This window comes from Anomaloglossus baeobatrachus, chromosome 3 (genome assembly GCF_048569485.1).
Source record: "Anomaloglossus baeobatrachus isolate aAnoBae1 chromosome 3, aAnoBae1.hap1, whole genome shotgun sequence".
Lineage (NCBI taxonomy): Eukaryota > Metazoa > Chordata > Amphibia > Anura > Aromobatidae > Anomaloglossus > Anomaloglossus baeobatrachus.
Window position 1 is genome coordinate 558,943,142 of NC_134355.1, and position 19,492 is coordinate 558,962,633.

Sequence of the window (19,492 nt, forward strand, 5' to 3'; positions counted from 1 at the left end):
CATGGGCGATCTGATCTGACAGATCTGCCAGCTCAGGACCGGGAGCTTCAGCCAGGATACCGTGCCGGAGTAGGTTTGCCTAGGCGGAGACAGCCTTGGAGACCCAGGTGGATGCAAAGGCTGGAGTGATGGCAGAACCGGAGGCTTCAAAGGCCGACTTGGCAAGGGATTCTATGGTCCTGTCAGAGGGGTCTTTAAGGGAGGCGCCATCAGAGAGCGGTAGGTGGTACTAGATTAAAGTCGGGAGATTAGAGGATCCACTGAAGGAGACGCTGACCACTTCTGAAGAAGTTCCGATGCAAAGGGGTAAAGGACCTGTGCCCGCTTGCGCTTCTGGAAACGCTTGTCGGGATGTTCCCACTGTCTAGAGAAAATGTCCTCAAATTCCCTATGGTTGCCAAAGCTCCTTGGCGGTTTCTTGGCCCTTTTGAAAGGGACCGACTGACTGGTAGGGGTCGGATCTACATTCTTCACCTCTAGGGTCTGGTTGACGGCAATAACCAGACTGTCCATCATACTGGTCAGCTTGGAGATATGTTCAGAGTCCAGATCGGAGTCCAGATCGGAGTCCGAGTCAGGGTCCTGATCCGAATCGGAAGCTGCCGCAGATGAGGTAGGAGATTGAGAGCGTACCGCTCTGGAGGCCATGGAGGGGTTAGGAGAGCTGGAGGACGATCCCGAGAAGGACCACTTCCTAGACCTCTTGTGCGTCCTGCCCTGCCGGGCTTGTAGCGCTGCGGGCTCAGACTCGCTCTGGGCCCCGGGGGGGGGCTCCAGAGGTGGAGACGGGCAGACGCTCTATGGCTGAAACCAAGGTTTGAGATACCTTAGTTAGGTTGTCCACGGACTGTGAGAGAGCTACAGCCCACTCAGGTGTGGGGCCAGAGTCCTCGTTACGGGCGGTGGGGGGCTCCGTAGTAGTCATGCTGGGGGTGGTGCAGGCTTGGCAGATGGGGGAGGACTGTCCTGAGGGAAACGTCTTTAAACAAGAGGTGCAGGCGAAGTGTAGGACTATGGCCTGTGGCTGAGAGCGGGACGCTCTTGTGCTGGACATGGGACAGAAGGGAGAGAGAGAGCGAGGAGAGAGAGAGAGAACAGACCGGGGGATGCCAGGTAGATGGGGTACTGGGGAATGAGCTGCCTCCCAGTGGCAGGGCTTACCCAGGTTCTGGTGTCCTGTGTCTGCTGTCGCTGTGTCCCGCTGGTGTGTCAGACTGCAGGCTGAGGGAGCAGAGGTGGGGGCTCCGTGGAGCTGCAAGGGTATGAGGCCGGTGGCTGCACGTGGAACGCTGCCGCCGCACAGAGAAACCGCAGGGCTGTGATGGCGCTGCTGAGAGCATCCGGACCGGGGGAGGAGCCGGAAAAGAGCGCGCAAAACCGGCGCGCAGCAGAAGTAAAACTGCAGGGATTGGCTCAGGGACAGCTGGCAGAGAGAGCGCCCGTGATTGGCTGGAAAAGGGCGCGCAGAGAGGCCTGCTGTGACTGGCTGCTGGAGCAGGCGGGCCTGCTGGGGAGCAAGGACTCGCGCAATAGGCTGGCCGGGAGGGGGCGTGGGCCAGATGGGAGCTAGGCTGGAGAGAATCCGGGGGCTAAATTAGAGGTGAGGCAGCAGGAGGAACCGGTGGACAGCGCCGAGGATAGGGCCGGGACTGTGGAGGGAGGACGAGCGCACAGCCTGCATGGAGGGGAGCTGACCCGGGGTAAGGGGGGTTAATCTTATGGATCTTTTTTTTTTTTTTTTTTAAAAACGGAGCCCCCCCATGGCCAGGGGAACGGGAGGGTATCTGTCCCGACGGCTGATAGTCCCTCCTTGATCCTGGAAAAGATATAGGGAGACAGGTATCGGTCGTCCTGTATGATTTTTCGTCTCCCCTCCCTGATCAGGCTGGCTGTGGAAGGCAAGCGTGCAGGGGGAGGGGGGCAAGGACCATCCGCCTGTCCCTCTGTGCGGATGCCCCCCAAGCAGTCTTGAGAGTGTTAGGGAGGGGGGGGGGGGGGGTAGGGTCCTGCCAGACAGACACGGAGGACAACGGAAGTGGCGGACGGACCCCACTTCTGTGCGACCGGTCTCTAGGGGGGAGAGCAGGGTGAGCAATTACACCCTGTCGCCCGACGAGCTGTGTCTGTAAAAAAAAAAAAAAAAAAAAGAGAATTTTGTTTACTTACCGTAAATTGTTTTTCTTATAGTTCCGTATTGGGAGACCCAGACATTGGGTGTATAGCTTCTGCCTCCGGAGGACACACAAAGTACTACACTAAAAAGTTTAGCTCCTCCCTCTGAGCCTATACACCCCCTGGAGAACCAGATCTAGCCAGTTTAGTGCAAAAGCTGAAGGAGAATAGCCACCCACAAGTTAAGACAGAGCAAGAACCGGAACAACCGGAGACTGTCCACGACAACAGCCGGTGATAACACGCTAAACAAGAAACTGCCAACAGGCAACAGGGAGGGTGCTGGGTCTCCCAATACGGAACTATAAAAAAAAGAATTTACGGTAAGTAAACAAAATTCTCTTTTTCTTTATCGTTCCTATGGGAGACCCAGACATTGGGACGTCTCAAAGCAGTCCATGGGTGGGAATAAACAGAAAAACTAAGAAGTAGGCGGAGCCTAACTTCACAAGTGGGCGACAGCCGCCTGAAGGATGCGTCTGCCCAAGCTCGCATCTGCCGAAGCATGAGCATGCACTTGGTAGTGCTTCGAGAAGGTATGCAGGCTAGTCCAAGTGGCAGCCTGACAGACTTGCTGAGCCGTAGCCTGGTGCCTGAAAGCCCAAGAGGCACCGACAGCTCTGGTCGAGTGTGCCTTGATCCCCGGCGGGGGAGGCACCTGAGAACATTGGTAGGCATCGGAAATGGTCGACCTAATCCAACGAGCTAAGGTCGGCTTATAAGCAGAGAGGCCCTTACGCCGACCTGTGGTTAGCACAAAAAGAGAGGTGCACCGCCTAAGAGCAGCGGTGCGAGACACAGATCCGGAGCACCCGCACCAGATCCAGAGTATGCAACGCTTTTTCAAAGCGATGAACAGGAGCCGGACAAAAGGAAGGCAGGGAAATGTCCTGGTTAAGGTGGAAAGGAGAAACCACCTTAGGGAGAAAGTCCGGGGTCGGACGGAGAACCACCTTGTCTTGATGAAAAACCAAAAAAGGTGACTCCGAAGAGAGCGCAGCCAAATCAGAGACTCTCCTGAGGAAAGTTATGGCTACTAGAAAGACCACTTTCTGTGAAAGACGAAACAAAGAAACCTCCCTAAGAGGCTCAAAGGGGGGTTTCTGCAAGGCCGTGAGGACCAAATTGAGGTCCCAGGGATCCAAGGGCCGCCGGTAAGGCGGAATGATGTGAGACGCGCCCTGCATGAAGGTGCGCACTTGAGCCAGCCTGGCGATACGCCGCTGGAACAGTACTGACAGAGCCGAGACTTGTCCCTTGAGGGAATTGAGGGATAGTCCTAGCTGCAGACCGGACTGTAGAAAGGACAGAAGGGTCGGCAAGGAAAAAGGCCAAGGAGCATGGCCGGAAGAGCGACACCAGGACAGGAAAATTCTCCAAGTCCTGTGATAGATTTTGGCCGAGGAAGACTTCAGAGCCCGAGTCATAGTGGAAATGACTTCAGGAGGAATACCAGAAGCCGTCAAGATCCAGGACTCAAGAGCCACGCCGTCAATCTGAGAGCCGCAGAATTCTGGCGGAAAAACGGACCTTGTGAGAGAAGGTCTGGACGGTCCGGAAGATGCCACGGCACCTCTACGGACAGATGGAGCAGGTCTGGGTACCAAGCTCGCCTGGGCCAGTCCGGAGCAATGAGGATGACCAGACGACCCTCCATTCTGATCTTGCGCAGAACTCTGGGCAAGAGAGCTAGAGGGGGAAACACGTAGGACAGACGAAACTGGGACCAGTCTTGAACCAGAGCGTCCTCTGCAAAGGCCTGAGGATCGTGGGAGCGAGCCACGTAAACCGGAACCTTGTTGTTGTGACGGGATGCCATTAGGTCCACTTCCGGAGTGCCCCACATGCGGCAGATTGACTGAAACACTGCCGGATGCAGGGACCACTCGCCACGGTCCACGGTTTGACGGCTGAGATAATCTGCTTCCCAGTTTTCCACGCCTGGGATGTGGACTGCGGATATGGTGGACTTGGAGTCCTCCGTCCATTGAAGGATGCGTTGAACCTCCAACATTGCCAGGCGGCTGCGTGTCCCGCCTTGGTGATTGATGTAGGCAACCGCTGTCGCTTTGTCTGACTGGACTCGGATGTGCTTGCCCGCCAACAGGTGGTGAAAGGCTAGGAGAGCTAGAAGCACAGCTCTGGTTTCCAGCACATTGATCGAGAGGGCTGACTCGGACGGAGTCCAAGTGCCCTGCGCTCGGTGGTGGAGACATACCGCTCCCCAGCCGGATAGACTGGCATCCGTGGTGAGGATCACCCAGGACGGGGCCAGGAAGGAGCGCCCCTGAGACAGAGAGAGGGGCCGAAGCCACCACTGAAGAGAGCTCCTGGTCTGTGGCGACAGAGCCACTAGCCTGTGCAAGGAGGAAGTCCGCTTGTCCCAACAGCGGAGAATGTCCAGCTGCAGAGGACGCAGATGGAACTGGGCAAAGGGAACAGCCTCCATTGACGCCACCATCTGACCCAGCACCTGCATTAGGTGCCTGATGGAATGACGGCGGGGCCTCAGCAGAGAGCGCACCGCCAGTTGGAGGGACTGCTGTTTGACTAAGGGCAGCTTCACAAGTGCCGGCAGAGTCTCGAACTGCATTCCCTGGGTACGTGATCCTCTGGGTCGGAGTCAGTGGATTTGGGCAGATTGACAAGCCACCCGAATTGGGCTAGAGTGGCGAGAGTGAGCGAGACACTCCGCTGACAGTCTGCGCTGGATGAAGCCTTGACTAGAAGGTCGTCCAGGTAAGGAATCACTGCCAACCCCTGGAGGTGCAGAACCGCAACCACTGCTGCCATGACCTTGGTGAATACCCGAGGGGCCGTGGCTAACCCGAAGCGGAGAGCCACGAATTGGAAATGTTCCTCTCCGATTGCAAAACGTAGCCAACGCTGGTGTGAAACTGCAATTGGCACATGCAGATAGGCATCTCTGATGTCGATGGATGCCAGGAAATCCCCTTGGGTCATTGAGGCAATGACTGATCGCAGAGACTCCATGCGAAAATGCCGCACCTGAACATGCTTGTTGAGAAGCTTGAGATCCAGGATGGGCTGGAAGGAACCGTCCTTTTTGGGGACTAGGAAGAGATTTGAGTAGAAACCTCTGAACCGTTCCCGGGCGGGAACCGGTACAATTACTCCGTTGGCCTGCAAGGATGCCATGGCCTGAGAGAAGGCGGCGGCCTTGGAGCAGGGGGGAGTTGACAGAAAAAATCTGTTTGGCGGGCTGGAAGAGAATTCTATCCTGTAGCCGTGGGAGATGATATCCCGCACCCACTGATCGGAGACGTGTTGAAACCACACGTCGCCAAAGTGGGAGAGCCTGCCACCGACTAAGGACGTTGCTGGCGCGGCCAGATAGTCAAGAGGAGGCTGCCTTAGTGGCAGCAGCTCCTGCGGTCTTCTGTGGACGCGCTTTTGGGCGCCAGTTGGATTTCTGGTCCTTGGCTGAGTTAGTGGACGAGGCCGAGGGCTTAGAGGACGACCAGTTGGAGGAACGAAAGGAACGAAACCTCGACTGGTTCCTACCCTGGACAGGTTTCCTGGTTTTGGTTTGTGGCATGGAAGTACTCTTCCCGCCAGTAGCTTCCTTAATAAAATCATCCAGTTGTTCACCGAATATCCTGGACCCAGCAAAAGGGAGCCCAGCAAGGTACTTCTTTGAAGAAGCATCTGCCTTCCACTCTCGAAGCCACAAGATCCTGCGGATAGCGAGGGAATTAGCCGAAGCCACCGCAGTGCGGTGAGAAGCCTCCAGCATGGCAGACATGGCATAGGATGAAAAAGCTGAAGCTTGGGAAGTTAAGGTAACCATTTCGGGCATAGATTCCCTGGTGAGGGAATGCATCTCCTCTAGAGAAGCAGAGATGGCTTTGAGAGCCCACACTGCTGCAAAAGATGGGGAGAACGAGGTCCCTGCCGCCTCATATACAGATTTGGCCAGAAGGTCAACCTGGCGGTCAGTGGAATCCTTAAGAGAGGTGCAATCAGCCACTGATACAACGGTCCGGGCTGAGAGTCTAGACACCGGGGGGTCTACCTTTGGTGAATGAGCCCACTCCTTGACCACCTCAGGTGGAAAGGGAAAACGGTCATCAGAACCACGCTTTGGGAAGCGTTTGTCAGGACAGGCCCTAGGCTTGGTCACAGTGGCCTGAAAACTGGAGTGGTTAAAGAACACACTCCTTGTCCTCTTAGGCAAGGTAAACTGGTGCTTTTCTGCCAGAGAGCGTTGCTCCTCTGATACTGGCGGATTGAGGTCCAGTACAGAATTAATGGACGCAATCAAATCACTAACATCTGAGTCACTTTCGGACAGATCAATGGGGCACATGGAGGTAGCCTCCGAGTCCCCAGTAAAGGCATCCTCCTCGTCCGGCGACTCAGCTTCTGAAACAGAGCCGCGGGACGAGGAAGGAGAGGGAGCCCTGCGTCTCCTTTTAGGAGGACGGGGTCTGGGACCAGATGATGAATCCTCTGTGAGCTCCGCTGAGAGAGCCCTAGCAGCAGAGGCACCCTGTGAAGGGGGCTGATGCATGTTCAGCAAAGTCCGGGACAGCTGTCCCATGGAGTCGGCAAAAGACTGGGAGATTGACTGTCACGAACCACCGGGGGGGTCACTCAGAAATCCCCCGCGCTGGCTACCAGTACGTCACAATCGGGGGGTAACAAGTGGGGGTCACCCCTCCTTTATACCTCCCGACCGACAGACAGAGCACGTGACACGCTCTCTAGCGCCCCTCTTATAGTCAGGCCAATTATGGAATTGCCCGACAATAAGCAAGGAGGCCGCTATACTACTTATGCCGATTATTGAAGGGTCCCCGGTGAGAGTAGGGTATATATTCCCCAGACCTCCGCGGGCGGAATATATAAAACCTCCCCGAATCTCACTGGCCTCCCCACAATAATCCTTGGCACAACTCGCTGCCACCAACCGCTTCACGGTAACTATTAGCCGAACACACGGACGTGGGATTCAAGATCGAGATAACAGAACAGCCCAAGATTAATTATATAATTTAATCAGCCTAAAGCACACTAGAACTACAATATATACAATAGGGAATCTACAGAATATACATATGTCAGAGTACAGTTACAGATAAAGCATGGTTTACAAACAGGCATACACAGTTCCAGCAGTTACCTTGTGCGTCTGGCCACAGGGGGGCGCTGTAGACCAGGTTTCTAGGATCCTTCCCACAGATGTTTCCTACACGTGACCCCCGGCGAAAGAACACTGGAAAATGGCCGAAGTAGGGTTATCAACCTGGGCAAATCCAGGTCCCCTCCTACCTTAGTGACCTCAGAGGGAGCACTGCTCCACCCCTGGCTGGAGTTATGGACAATATCCACAACAGGGGATATGGCCATAACTTGGCCTGGGAGCGTCGTAGGCAGACGCCAACGCTCTCATTGTGACAGTTATGAATTTAGCTACAGAACGAGAGGACTCATGACTTGTCTACTAGTTCCCCATTGGCTGATATCACGCCTGGGGTATTTCCCCAGGTCCTGCTCCCATAAAAAGGGTGTGCCAGCATCGTCCGCATGCGGAGACACCATTTTTATGGTTGCCATATTTATCGGAAATATGGCTTGCGAGATATGAACCATTTTTTACTGGAGTCGTTCTGTCTGGATAGTTCCATAGCCTTATAATGAGATACAACTCTTGTTACAGGGTGACGGCAGGGGGTCATCCTGCGTCCATTGTTCCCAAGTCATCTAATCTCCATATCAGAGGAGATGGCTGTTGGAGGTGTAAGTGGAACACAGACCAGTTCCTTTGACACCTATCTGCTAAACAAACCGTTTATCCCTGTGGTAAATTTTCTGATTGAAGGAGTTGTGTGAAGGAAAGGGGGGGGTGACACCAGGAGAGGGATTCCTGACATAACTTGAATATCATGATTTATCGTCATATCTCCGGATTTACCTCACACCTCCCCCCTTTTGAGGGCGCTAGGGGGCAGCACACTCCGGTGTTCCCCCGTGCGCCCGTCCGCGACCTCTCCTTGTCGGAACAGCCCGTCTGCGTTACCGTGGTCACGGCCCCTTTTGTGTCGAATGGTGAAGTTGTATTGCTGGAGCGCCAGGCTCCATCGCAACAACCTGCCATTCGTCCCGGAGACAGTGTGTAACCAGCTGAGGGGATTGTGGTCCGTCTCCACGATGAAGTGGCGCCCGTATAGATAGGGTTGCAGACGCTGCAGGGCCCACACTATGGCCAGGCACTCCTTTTCCATCGTGGAATAGGCCACTTCCCTTGGTAACAGCTTCCTGCTCAGGTACAAGACTGGGTGCTCTTGGCTCGCAGAGTCCACCTGGCTGAGCACCGCACCGAGGCCGAAGTCACTGGCGTCGGTCTGTACTACAAACGGCCGCGTGAAGTCGGCTGCCTGTAGCACGGGCGGGCTGGACAGGGCGTCCTTTAGGGCCCGGAAGGCTGTCTCGCAGTCCATTGTCCAATCGACTGCAGAGGGCAGCTTCTTCTTGGTGAGGTCCGTCAAGGGCTTTGCCAGGCTACTATAGCATGGAACAAACCTCCTATAGTACCCAGCGGTCCCCAAGAAGGACATCACCTGCTTCTTGGTCCTGGGGGTGGGCCAGGATGCGATGGCCTCCACTTTCTCAGGCTCGGGCTTCAGTGTTCTCCCGCCTACCCGGTGACCGAGGTACTGGACCTCGCTCATGGCCAGCTGACACTTTCCCGGCTTGATGGTCAAACCTGCCTGGTGGATCCGCCTGAGCACCTGTGCTAGATGCTCTAGGTGGTCCTCCCAGGTGGGACTGAAGACGGCAATGTCATCCAGGTACGCGGCCGCGTACCCTTCAAGTCCCTTGAGCAGGGTGTTGACCATCCGCTGGAAAGTGGCAGGGGCATTCCTCATCCCGAATGGCATCACCGTGGACTCGTACAGTCCAAATGGGGTAATAAAGGCAGAGCGTTCCCTGGCCTTGCGAGTCAGGGGGATCTGCCAATATCCCCGGCTCAGATCCATGATGGTCAGGTACTGAGCCCCGGCCAACTGATCGAGCAGGTCATCGATGCGTGGCATTGGGTACGCATCGGCGACCGTGACAGCATTGAGCCCCCTGTAGTCCACGCAGAACCGAGTGGTTCGGTCCTTCTTAGGGACGAGGACTACAGGCGAGGCCCAAGCGCTGTTGGATGCCTGGATCACCCCCAGCTTCAGCATCTCGTCAATCTCCTGGCGCATGTGTTGCTGCACCTCCAGGGAGACCCGATATGCTGAACGCCGGATCGGGGGATGATCCCCAGTGTCCACGTGATGGACAGCCAAGTCAGTCCTTCCGGGCTGGTTGGTAAACAACCCCCGGAAGGGGTGTAGGGTGGCCCACAGCTGGGACCGTTGGTCCTCCAAGAGCTGGTGGCCAACCTCCACATCCTCAATGGATCCGCCTGTCCTAACCTGGGCTAGCATATCCAAGAGGGTTTCCGCTTCTCCCTCCTCGGGCAGGTTGCACACGGGGAGCGCACATGCCTCCCGCTCATGATGTGCCTTCATCATGTTCACATGGAAGGGCTTCCGCCTTCCACGGGCAGGGTCCAGGGTGACCAGGTACGTTACAGGGTTGAGCTGCTGGTACACGAGGTATGGGCCTTCCCAGGCTGCCTGAAGCTTGTCCTGTGGTACGGGGACCAGTACCCACACCCTTTGACCCACTTGGTAGGTCCTCTCACAAGCGTTCTGGTCGTACCAACGCTTCTGATCGGCCTGGGCTTGAGCCATATTGTCGTGTACCAGTTGCGTCAAGGCCTGCATTTTGTCCCGGAAGCGCATGACATACTCGATAACCGACACTCCAGGGGTGGCCAAATCCCCTTCCCAAGCCTCTTTCACCAGAGCCAGGGGGCCCCGCACACGTCGCCCGTACAGGAGCTCAAACGGTGAGAATCCTGTTGAGGCCTGTGGAACCTCCCGGTAAGCAAATAACAGGTGTGGGAGATACCGCTCCCAGTCACGCCCATGGGAGTCGACCAACATCTTAAGCATCTGCTTTAAGGTGCCATTAAACCGCTCGCACAGGCCATTAGTCTGTGGATGGTACGGGCTGGCCACCAGATGTCGCACCTGGACTTGCTTACAGAGGGCCTCCATCAGCTGGGACATGAATTGGGTCCCCCGGTCAGTGAGCATTTCCTGGGGAAAACCCACTCGGGAGAAAATCTCCAGCAATGCGGTGGCCACCTTGTCAGCCCGAATGGACGACAAGGCCACTGCTTCTGGGTACCGGGTGGCATAGTCCACTACCGTCAGTATGAAGCGTTTCCCGGAGCTGCTGGGGATGGCCAGCGGGCCGACCAGATCCACAGCCACCCTCCTGAAAGGCTCATCGATGATGGGCAGAGATACCAGTGGGGCTTTGGGGTGTGGCCCCGCCTTCCCCACTCTCTGACAGGTTTCACACGAACGGCAGTAGGCAGCCACATCGGCCCCCATTTTTGGCCAGTAGAAATGCTGGTTTAACCTGGCCTTGGTCTTAGCGATCCCTAGGTGTCCGGCCATCGGAATCTCATGTGCGATCCGCAACAACTCCGTCCGGAACGGATAGGGTACCACTAACTGTCGGTCCCTGGGCCACGCCTCCGGTGAACCCTGCTGGACCGTGACCCGGTACAGCCGTCCTTGGTCCCAGACCACTCGCTCCGGGTCCGAGTCCGAGGGAGGCTGTGCCGCCTGCTCCTTTAGAGCTTTCAGGCTGTCGTCAGCTTCTAACGCTGCCTGAAACCCCTGACTAGATGTGGCCAGAATCGACGAGACTGTCACATCTTCGGTCAGTACCCCGGGACCTGTGTCCTGGCCTCCACCTGACTCGGCCGCCACTTGGTCAGAAGGGGAAGAGCTATCGGACCTCCGGGAGGCCCCTTGGCTTCCAGCACTCCCACTGCGGGTGACAGCGGCCACAGCCGCTGCGACCGTGGGTCGTGCCTGCTCCTCCTCCGTTCCTGACCAAGTCGCCGGTTCAGGCAGACCTACCTGGCTTCCTGACACCCCGGTTGTGGGGGAACCCTGCACCGAGATCTTACCTGGGAGCACTTCCGCTCCGGGACCGGCCCCAATCTCACCTGCCTGTTCCCCCCCTGCAGCAACAGAACCCCGCTGTGAAATCTCTGGGGACCCCACATTTGCTGTGGTAGCCCCCACCCCACACACTGGTCCTCCCCCTGCAGCACCCTGCTCTCTGCTTATCCCTGCAGAGGGCAACAGATCCCAGCTCACTGGCTGATCACTTGTAGAGGCATTGTCACACCTTTCTCTGACCCCCTCCCCTGTCACAGCTGCAGCTGAGTGTGTGTCTATGGTGTCTATGCAAGCAGAAATATCAGAGTTCACTCCCCCCTCCCTTACATCATTCATAGAGAACACATTAACATTGTCAGGAGTCATGTCAGTACTGGCTGAAGGTTCAGCCTTTGGGGGGGGCCCAAACTGGGAGGTTATCTGCCCCAAATCTGTCCCAAGTAGCACATTTGCAGGGATCCGATCAGTTACCCCCACCTCTCTCACCCCTCGCCCTGCGCCCCAGTCCACATAAATGCCAGCAACAGGCAGCGCCGGGTCAATGCCTCCAATCCCGGAGACAGCGAGGGTTTTTCCAGGGATCAAGTCTTGGGGGGACACCATCTCAGGCCGCACCAGAGTCACCTCCGAGGCGCTGTCTCGCAGTCCTATGGTCACAGACCGTCCGACGGTGACAGGTTGGAAGCTGTCCAGGGACCTACCACCACCCCCACCCACACAATACACCTTGGGCGGCCCTTGGGACGGGGACTGAGCCGGGGCCTTGGGACGCTGAGGGCACATGGCCTTGAAGTGTCCAGGTAGGTTGCACTGGTGGCACCGTCTTGGCTCTGCCACGGGCCTGGAGAGGGGAGTTGAGGGGGACACCCCCTGCAGTCTAGGGGCAGGTGGGGCAGTCGCAGAATTCATCTTACCCCCTCTCCAGGTGCTGCTGGTGGCTGCTCTCCTGGCCTCAGGAGCCCGATTGTTGGTGTAGTCATCGGCCAGGGCAGCTGTAGCCGTGGACCACTTTGGCTTCTGGTCTCGGATGAACTGGCGGAGATCCTCAGGGCAGTTCCACAAGAGTTGCTCCGTGATGAACAAGTCCAGGATCTCCGGTCCGGTGGAAAGCTGCAGGCCTTGGGTCCAGTGGTCGGCAGCTCGGGCAAGTGCCCGCCGGTGGTCAGCCCAGGAGTCCTTTGGTCCCTTCTGTAGGCTCCGGAACTTCTTGCGGTAGGACTCTGGAGTGAGGTTGTACTGTTGGATCAGGGCCCGCTTGATGGTGTCGTAGCCCTGATCTGCCTCAGCAGGCAAGTCCCCAAGGATATCCAGGGCCTTACCCCTTAAACGGGGGGTCAGGTATTTGGCCCACTGGTCCTTGTCCAGATGGTGCTGCAGGCAAGTCCGTTCAAAAGCAGTCAAGAAAGAGTCCAAGTCTCCATCCTTCTCCAGCACTGGGAAGTCCTCAACACGGACCTTTGGAAGTTTGGTGTCTTGAAGGTCACGTGTGGCTGATGAGGGCCGGAGCTGAGCTAGCTGCAGCTGGTGGTCACGGTCTGCCTGTTGCCGTCGCTCCGCAGCCTCACGCTCTGCCTGGCGCTCTTCACGCGCTGCCTGCTGCTCTGCAGCTTCACGTTCTGCCCTGCGCTCTGCCATGAGTTCCTTGTAGCCCTCCCGGTCTCCAGCCTGGAGTAGGGCCATAGCCATTTGAAGAAGGCTATCCGAGCCTCCCAGGCTCGGTGAAATGGCACGTGGTGATCTGCGGCCCGCTGCGGAGCCTGGTGATTCACTGTCCATTGCAGAGCGGAGGGCTGGCATCTGGCTCGTTGAGGACCCTTGGGTGAGCTGCTCCTCATCTTGTCCATAATTGCCAGGTTGTGCAATGTCCTCTGCAGAGCTGTTCTCTGGCGTCTGGCTCCTGGAGGACTCGTGGACAACCTCCTCATCGTCTCTGGCCTGAGCATCGGCCATTCCTTTGGCTTTGCTCCTGGTGCTCTCAGCCATTGTTGCAGACTTTGGTCACTGACACAGAACTGACACCTGATGTGCCCACACACCTTACAGTATCTGCACTCTGACACTCTAGTGTTGAGCTAGTCTGAAGACCCCAGCAGACACAGCTGCTGCAGGCAGTCTTTAGTGTCTGGGAGTATGGGTCTCACACTCACACACACACTATTATCTCGATCCCACCGCTTGCCACCAATATGTCACGAACCACCGGGGGGGTCACTCCGAAATCCCCCGCGCCGGCTACCAGTACGTCACAATCGGGGGGTAACAAGTGGGGGTCACCCCTCCTTTATACCTCCCGACCGACAGACAGAGCACGTGACGCGCTCTCTAGCGCCCCTCTTATAGTCAGGCCAATTATGGAATTGCCCGACAATAAGCAAGGAGGCCGCTATACTACTTATGCCGATTATTGAAGGGTCCCCGGTGAGAGTAGGGTATATATTCCCCCGACCTCCGCGGGCGGAATATATAAAACCTCCCCGAATCTCACTGGCCTCCCCACAATAATCCTTGGCACAACTCGCTGCCACCAACCGCTTCACGGTAACTATTAGCCGAACACACGGACGTGGGATTCAAGATCGAGATAACAGAACAGCCCAAGATTAATTATATAATTTAATCAGCCTAAAGCACACTAGAACTACAATATATACAATAGGGAATCTACAGAATATACATATGTCAGAGTACAGTTACAGATAAAGCATGGTTTACAAACAGGCATACACAGTTCCAGCAGTTACCTTGTGCGTCTGGCCACAGGGGGGCGCTGTAGACCAGGTTTCTAGGATCCTTCCCACAGATGTTTCCTACACGTGACCCCCGGCGAAAGAACACTGGAAAATGGCCGAAGTAGGGTTATCAACCTGGGCAAATCCAGGTCCCCTCCTACCTTAGTGACCTCAGAGGGAGCACTGCTCCACCCCTGGCTGGAGTTATGGACAATATCCACAACAGGGGATATGGCCATAACTTGGCCTGGGAGCGTCGTAGGCAGACGCCAACGCTCTCATTGTGACAGTTATGAATTTAGCTACAGAACGAGAGGACTCATGACTTGTCTACTAGTTCCCCATTGGCTGATATCACGCCTGGGGTATTTCCCCAGGTCCTGCTCCCATAAAAAGGGTGTGCCAGCATCGTCCGCATGCGGAGACACCATTTTTATGGTTGCCATATTTATCGGAAATATGGCTTGCGAGATATGAACCATTTTTTACTGGAGTCGTTCTGTCTGGATAGTTCCATAGCCTTATAATGAGATACAACTCTTGTTACAGGGTGACGGCAGGGGGTCATCCTGCGTCCATTGTTCCCAAGTCATCTAATCTCCATATCAGAGGAGATGGCTGTTGGAGGTGTAAGTGGAACACAGACCAGTTCCTTTGACACCTATCTGCTAAACAAACCGTTTATCCCTGTGGTAAATTTTCTGATTGAAGGAGTTGTGTGAAGGAAAGGGGGGGGTGACACCAGGAGAGGGCTTCCTGACATAACTTGAATATCATGATTTATCGTCATATCTCCGGATTTACCTCACATTGACCTAGAGAAGGATTCTACCCAAGCCGGGGGTTCAGCCACAGGAGCCGGAGCAGCCGGAGAGACCACTGGGGGGGCGATTCCAGGCTGAGGCATTGTCAGGTTAGAGCAGGCATCACAATGTGGATATGTGCTCGGTTCAGGCAGCAGGAGCTTACATGCAGTGCATACTGAATATAGCTTTGGAGCCTTGCTCCTCGTGTGAGACATGCTGCTGAAGTGGGAGCTCTGCCAGAGTGTCCCCCAGAGAGTATATACAGAGGCCCACAACCAGAGGTTGTGGCTTACCAGACCGCTGGAGCGGTGTTGTGTGCCCTCCAGATCCCGAAGCCCGGACCCCCAAGCACCTCATCAGGGATGCTGCAGCCAGTGCTGATTGCAGAGAAAATGCTGATAAAATGCCGCCGGAGCGAGGAGAGGGGGCGGGGCTAACCCGGAGAGCGGGATCTGGAGGGCCAAAGAGATTTACAGGAGAGGAGACATGTACTCAGTGAGGAGTGTCTCTCCCCTGTGCAGAACGGCCGCTGAGCGGAGCCACACTGTCCCTCTGCATGAATGACATGCGAGGGCAGTGAAACCGAAAGTAGGCCTCCGGCGAAGCCGGGGCCTAAATTTGAGCGGTGCGGCCGGCGCGCAGGCACCCTCGGCGCGGTTCTCAGGCGACAGCCAGAGAACCGGCCGGAAATGTCAGAAAACTCACTCAGCACACTCTCCCCACATAATAAAGTACAGGGACCCCCAGAATATAAACGTCTCAGGTACTTAGCTTGCTGAGACGCAGGGCCATGTCCCTGGGGATGAGTGCTCCGTCCAACAGGATCCTGAAGGGCTGCGGATGGAGACCGGTCTCCTGCAAAGCATGGAGAACCGTGCTGGCTCCCACTTCAAGCCAGAGCCCGAGGGATGGTGAAGGAGCGCGGCATGTAAGGCTCCAGCCTTGGAATCAACCTTAACAGCACCGCCGACACAGTGGGGTGAGAAGGGACATGCCGGGGGTCCAGACTTGGACCCGCTTTTCTTCAAAATCTTTCCAAAAATGAAAAATCAGATGAGAATGCATTTGTGGATGTATGCCTCCTGAACACAAAGCAATGAACTGGCTAGATCTGGTTCTCCAGGGGGTGTATAGGCTCAGAGGGAGGAGCTACACTTTTTAGTGTAGTACTTTGTGTGTCCTCCGGAGGCAGAAGCTATACACCCAATGTCTGGGTCTCCCATAGGAACGATAAAGAAAAAGTAAAATATTAAAAATACAAACCTGGGGGGCTGAGAGCAGCCCCTAGTGTGTCCACCTCCTATGGACACTAAGCTTAAACTGGGGAATGATTGCCAGTTGGTGGGTGTATACTGCATAGGAGGAGTTCACCTTTTTTTGCTTAGTGTCGCCTCCTAGTGGCAGCAGGATACAACCCATGGTCTCTGTGTCCCCCAATGAAGCGATAAAGAAAACTGATTTTGCATGAAAAATTCTTTACTCTCTCTTTTTTGTGTGGGAGTAAATAGTGTGCCGGAGTTATCCTTATCTGTTATTAGATTCATGCTGCCCAAACCATTCCAGGCTATAGAACCCCCCTTTCAGGATATAAAAAAAAAAAAAAATCTTCAGGCTGTAAAAAAAAAAAAAACTCCTCCAGGCTATATTTTACTAGTACTTAAATTCCTGCCATGTGCAGCCCATACAGATGCTAGCAGCATCTAATACTAGGATTCTTACATTAAATCAGTCTTTTCTTACCATTTCATAGGTCTGCATTGCTAGCTGCACTTTGTCATCACTGTACTCTTTGCACTTGCTGTAAGCATTCTGGATACGCTGTAGATGCTGTACTCTCTGCTCCGGGGTCAGGTCCCGCACCTTGGCAATATACTCACTGGCCAATGAATCAATCTCTTTCTTTTTATCTGTAAATATAATAATAATAATAATAATAATAATAATAATAATAATATAATATAACACAGCTGTAATTCCCAAGTAATAGGGAAGATACAAGGTAAAAAAAAAGAAAAAAAAACATTTTACAATAGAACAAACCAGAAGCTTATTTTGTTTCATAGACTAAGTTTTCCCATTATTATCTGCAATATTTTAATGTTTAACTTTTAAAGGCTTCCCCAGTAAATAATATAATACTGATGACCCATCTTTGAGGTCATCAATATCCAACTGTGGGGGTCACCACCAAGTACTAGAGGTGAGTGAACCCAAAGTTTGGTGTTCGGACCAAACACAGACTTTATTAAAAAAAACAAAAAAACAAAACAAAAAAAAAACACCACACAACAACAAAAAACAGTTAAGGCTGCGTGCCCACGATCAGTGTTTGCAGCGTTTTGGATGCAGCATTCTTCAGCTGCGTCCAAAACGTTGTGTTGTACAGTACAAGCAGAGGACGGGATTTCTAGATATCCTGTGCCCACTGAGCTTTTTTCCACAGCAAACACTGACCTGCGGAGCGTCTTTCCAGACCGCAGCATGTCAATTGTTTGCTGCGGAATCGCATGCGTCCTCTGTAGGGAGAGCGCAGCGCACGGAACCCTGATCGTGGGCACAGTCAGCTGCATTCTCCTGCGGAGGAGACATGCAGCCCCGACGGTCAGGACTCACTGCATTCTGATCGTAGCGAGTCCTTATCGTGGGCACATACCCTTAGGTTTTGGGTACTTTACATAAGTGAGCATCGCTGTGCTCAGCCCAGTGCAAGCCGCTTTCCGTGTCTGATTGGCTCGCACTGGAAGTAGCAGTAGCATGATCAAATGTAGTGTGCAGCAAATAATAATAATAATAATAATATTGAAAAACCCCAGCCACACGACTCCAGACGTTCTGTTTATGGCTGGCTGTGTGTGGGTGGAGATCCGAACTGCCCAATCAGTGACTTCCATTGGGGTTATTATTATTATTTATTTATAGAGCACCATTGATTCCATGGTGCTGTACATGAAAAGGGGTTACATACAGAATACATATGCAAGTTACAATAGACACACTGGTACAGAGGGAAGAGGACCCTGCCCTTGTGGGCTTACATTTTATAGGGTTCAGGTCAAGTCTGGGTCCCAAATCGAACTATTTATGAAGTCCGGCTGAACTCGCTGAACCGAATTTCTACGTATCCACTCAGCTTTACCCAGTAGCCTAATTGATCATCTATGTCCTCCAGTGGCGGCCTGATGTAAACAGTGTATGAAGCCAGACCAGCGCGACTCCGTCCATTGTATAGAGGTTGCCGCTCAGCTCCCAATCATTTCAACACAAGCCAACCTGCAGTTCTCAGCAGTGGCGATTACACAGCATACGGAGGTATACTGTTGCAGCTCCGTCCACATCCATCTGTCACTGGAACAGCAGATCAGTGGGGGGGGGGGGGGGGGAGCTGGACTAAGGATAAACCATTATCATCATAAGCTTGGACAACCCATTTAAATTAATTATACAGAACATACCTTCTGTCCTCTGATCTAGGTCACTCATAAGTTGGAAATTTCTTTGGAGTTCACATGGTAAATTTTCTATACCTTGAAAATAAACAAACATTATTGTAATAAATGGATTTTTCCTACGACAGGACATAATCCACATCAATGATTGACATCCTGTTCCAGTTACTTGACCACTGTAACCAATTAAAGGGCTTAGCCATAAGCTACTGCGAAACTGGATAAAGGATCCAGATCGTCAGCGCCAATCAGTTTTACATAAATAGCATTTTCCCACAAAAGAAAAAAAATCTGTCAATGCTCAGACCATACGCCGCACACTGCATCCAATTGGTCTGTGTGATGGTGGGATATGGTGTACTGTGTATCATGGTGTGTAGGTTCGGATTTTACTTTGGTTCACTGTCCATTATTTGTATTGCTTGTGTGTACATTGTATTGTCTGTAGGTTAGGTAATCACTCCCTGTAGTGTTCCTGTCCCTAAGTCTGGGGAAAGGGGCCTGGGATCCACCTAAACTCTCTGCTTACCTGGGGGATTTGTCATTCTGGGTGAGACTTACAAGAAAGAAAAAGCAGGAGTGAGACCATTTGAGAATTCAAGAGAGAAGCAGGAAGATTAAACCTCTGAAGGAAAAGCTGAGGCTCCCCAAAGAGACCTGGACATTTATCGCTTACTGGATTATATTCGTATTTCTGGACTAATTTTACCCTATGTATGGTGGATTATGTTATGGACCATTTGATTTGCTTGGAATAAAATGTTTATTGGATTCTTCAGCCATCGCTCGCTCTGTTAATTGTGTGATATGGGAGAAGGACCCCGTCACAGTCTGCATGGCTGTTATCCCAGAAGGAAGCCTCTTCTAAGGATGATGAGTAAGAAAGACCGCAAACAGTTTGCTGAAGACAAGCAGATTAAGGACATGATTACTGGAACCATGCCCTGTGGTCTGATGAGATCAAAGGTCCAGTCACACTAAGCAACTTACCAGCGATCCCAACAACGATAGGGATCGCTGGTAAGTTGCTAGGAGGTTGCTGGTGAGATGTCACACTGCAACGCTCCAGCGATCCCACCAGCAACCTGACCTGGCAGGGATCGCTGGAGCGTCGCTACACGAGTTGCTGGTGAGCTCACCAGCAACCAGTGACCAGCCCCCAGAGCCGCGTGGAAGATGCTGCGCTTAGTAACTAAGGTAAATATCGGGTAACCAACCCGATATTTACCTTGGTTACCAGTGCACGCAGCTACACGTGCAGAGAGCAGGGAGCAGCGCACACCGCTTAG

General features: G+C 53.8%; 1 protein-coding gene across 1 annotated transcript in view; it reads right to left on the minus strand.

Moving 5' to 3' along the window:
* ING5 (inhibitor of growth family member 5) overlaps positions 1-19,492 on the minus strand; it is an 80,308-nt gene that overhangs the window by 55,045 nt on the left and 5,771 nt on the right. The window contains exons 2-3 of the mRNA XM_075340846.1: positions 18,210-18,281; positions 16,498-16,664 (exon numbers count right to left, since the gene is read on the minus strand). Of these exons, the coding sequence (XP_075196961.1) occupies positions 16,498-16,664; positions 18,210-18,281 (239 nt within the window). The remainder of the gene's footprint in view (positions 1-16,497; positions 16,665-18,209; positions 18,282-19,492) is intronic.